Genomic DNA, 2,500 nt, shown 5'->3' on the forward strand with positions numbered 1-2,500 from the left:
ACACGTCACACTTATAGTACAGAACCTCAGCTGAGGTGCTAGTGAAAACAAAAGTACCAGCTACCAGATACAGTACCCAGTTGAAATCCCCCCCAAAAGTGAACCAACCCGAATTGGACCATGCCGCACCATGCAGTAGAAATCGCCTTTATATCACAGATAAAGGTTACATGGTTACATTTTTGTGGTGATGCCAGTGAAAAATTTTGATAGGACAATAAAAACCAGAACCTCTATAGAAAAAGAAAAAAAATCCTTGAATCCTGCTTCAAAGATTTAACTCCTTAGAATGTGTTGTATCTATCCTCCCCAAAGAGGAACTGATGGGAGTTGATGGTTGTTAACCGTGTGTGTGTGCGTGTGTGTGTGTGTTGCGTTCACCTGTCTGAACGTCCAGTCCGAAATAGAAAAGCGCCCCGTCTCCCAGCGCACACAGCAGGTAATGACTGCCCTCAAACGTGGTCATGAGGATGGAGCGAGGGATGATCTCTACAGGACACATGACCAACGGTCAGTGAGAGACATGTGACAGGAAATGACACGTTCTTCAGTTCAGCAAACACATTCATGGTTCAGACACCTTTTCAGATTCATTCACCGAACAGCAACAAAACGACAGCACTGTGAATCTATAATCTTCTACAGGAAACCAAGCATTATTTTAGTTTACATAATGCACATTTTAAGACTCACCAACACTAACTCTATCCAGCATTAAACCGGAGCACAGCAGAAATACACTCGCACTGCACATTTCATGAACGTCTGACGCTCGGGCTTCTTCACACACTTTCATTCATTAATCATACACAGCAACAGAAATATATTTCAATGACAAGTGACAGTTAATTCAATTATTAATAAAAGCACAATCTAAATAAGTGCCATTACCTTTATAAAGTGCATCTCAAGAGCTGTAGGAATAAGCACTGCTCTGATATGCCTCTCTGGGACTACAGGATATAAAGTGTGCATTCCTCAAGCTACAGATATACGGTGAGAGATTTTAAACACTCGAACTGATCTTTTGGGAAACAGCGACTGAAGCAGCGTGTTTCCCAGCGAGTGAACTCTAGTCAGTAATTTCTCTGCTGTATGATCGTGACCTAGATCTTTGACCACAGCGACACACTGAAGACTGTTTCAGAGCACAGGAACATGTCCCGCATGACACCACACTCACCCATCATCATTAGCCTGAGTGCTGCAGTCTGGCTCAAAGACTTCAGGTTGAGTTTGGGAAAAGTGCTTTTTAAAAATTCTTATATAAAAGGTGAATAAATAGAAATACTGTGCGAAGGAAAAAGGAAAAATGTGTTCTTCAAGCTTCTCTCTCTTTTTTGATTTCAGCAAATCAGTTCGAGCGAATGCACAAAACCTGATTAATATTCATGAATCCAGCAGCTAATTAATCCTTAGTAATCTTTAGTGTGTTTTTATAATTCTTCTTATTAGAATTCGTATCAATATTATCTTATCAGTATTCTTGTTAGTTTTTCCTCACCTTCTTTTTTTTTTACAGAATCACTGAATGACAAAAAAAACACCACCACCATTCCAGTTAAAATGTTCGGTTAAATTGACTAATATGCATTTAAACATGGTTTTCAAGTTTACTTCTAATTACTAAAGTTCTAATTATATATCAGTCTGGCGAGTAAACTAAAATATTAAATGGCCAATGGCGATTCAATTGCAGAGGTGTCCGTAGAGGGTTGCACAGACTGAAGCGTGTAACATTTGCAGTAATCTCAGCATCTGCCATCTCAATACATAAATACATAACATCACCAGAACGGTTCTGAGTCACTTCACAAGCATTTTACCGTTTCATTTGAGTAAAACCAGTGTCAATTTAAAGGTATTCACGGCAACCCGTTAAAATAAGTTCATTTTTACAAGAAGGCATTGTGCTAGAAATATTACTATTATTTAGTAGAATGTATGTGATACTGTTAATACTGTTGAGAAAATTAATAAAACTTTTTAAAGAAATAAAATAACACAATATTTCTTCCATGTTTTAATTTTAATAGCAAATCCTTTATTTACCAAAAAATAGATTGTGTTCAAATTTCATTAATTAAAAGACAAATAAAAATTTGGTTGAAACTTGTTTACTGTTTTTTGTATAATTGTATTACTTGTAAAAAAAAACTTTAATCACAATTTTAAATAAGTATAAAGAATGGCATTGGTTTTATTTATAGTGATAAAAAGTGTGTTTTTTTTGTTTTGTTTTTATTAGCATATTGTGTTTTGCTTTGGTACCGAAATTGGTACCGAGAACCGTGGATTTTCACTGGTATCGGTACCGAATACTGAAATTTTGGTACCGTGACAACACTATGTGTGTGTGTGTGTGTGTGTGTGTGTGTGTGAGTGAGTGAGTGAGTGAGTGATTGTGTGTGAGTGAGTGATTGTGTGTGTGTGTGTGTGTGTGTGTGTGTGTGTGTGTGTGTGTGAGTGAGTGTGAGTGAGTGAGTGTGAGTGAGTGAGT

At 37.2% G+C, this 2,500-nt stretch overlaps 1 protein-coding gene across 1 annotated transcript in view; it reads right to left on the reverse strand.

The window, feature by feature from the left end:
- The window catches only part of LOC132101175 (DNA damage-binding protein 1), a 38,419-nt gene that overhangs the window by 17,288 nt on the left and 18,631 nt on the right, over positions 1–2,500 (reverse strand). Inside the window, exon 15 of the mRNA XM_059505884.1 lies at positions 382–489. Coding sequence (XP_059361867.1) covers positions 382–489 — 108 coding nt within the window. The remainder of the gene's footprint in view (positions 1–381; positions 490–2,500) is intronic.

Source organism: Carassius carassius, chromosome 23 (assembly GCF_963082965.1).
Source record: "Carassius carassius chromosome 23, fCarCar2.1, whole genome shotgun sequence".
Lineage (NCBI taxonomy): Eukaryota > Metazoa > Chordata > Actinopteri > Cypriniformes > Cyprinidae > Carassius > Carassius carassius.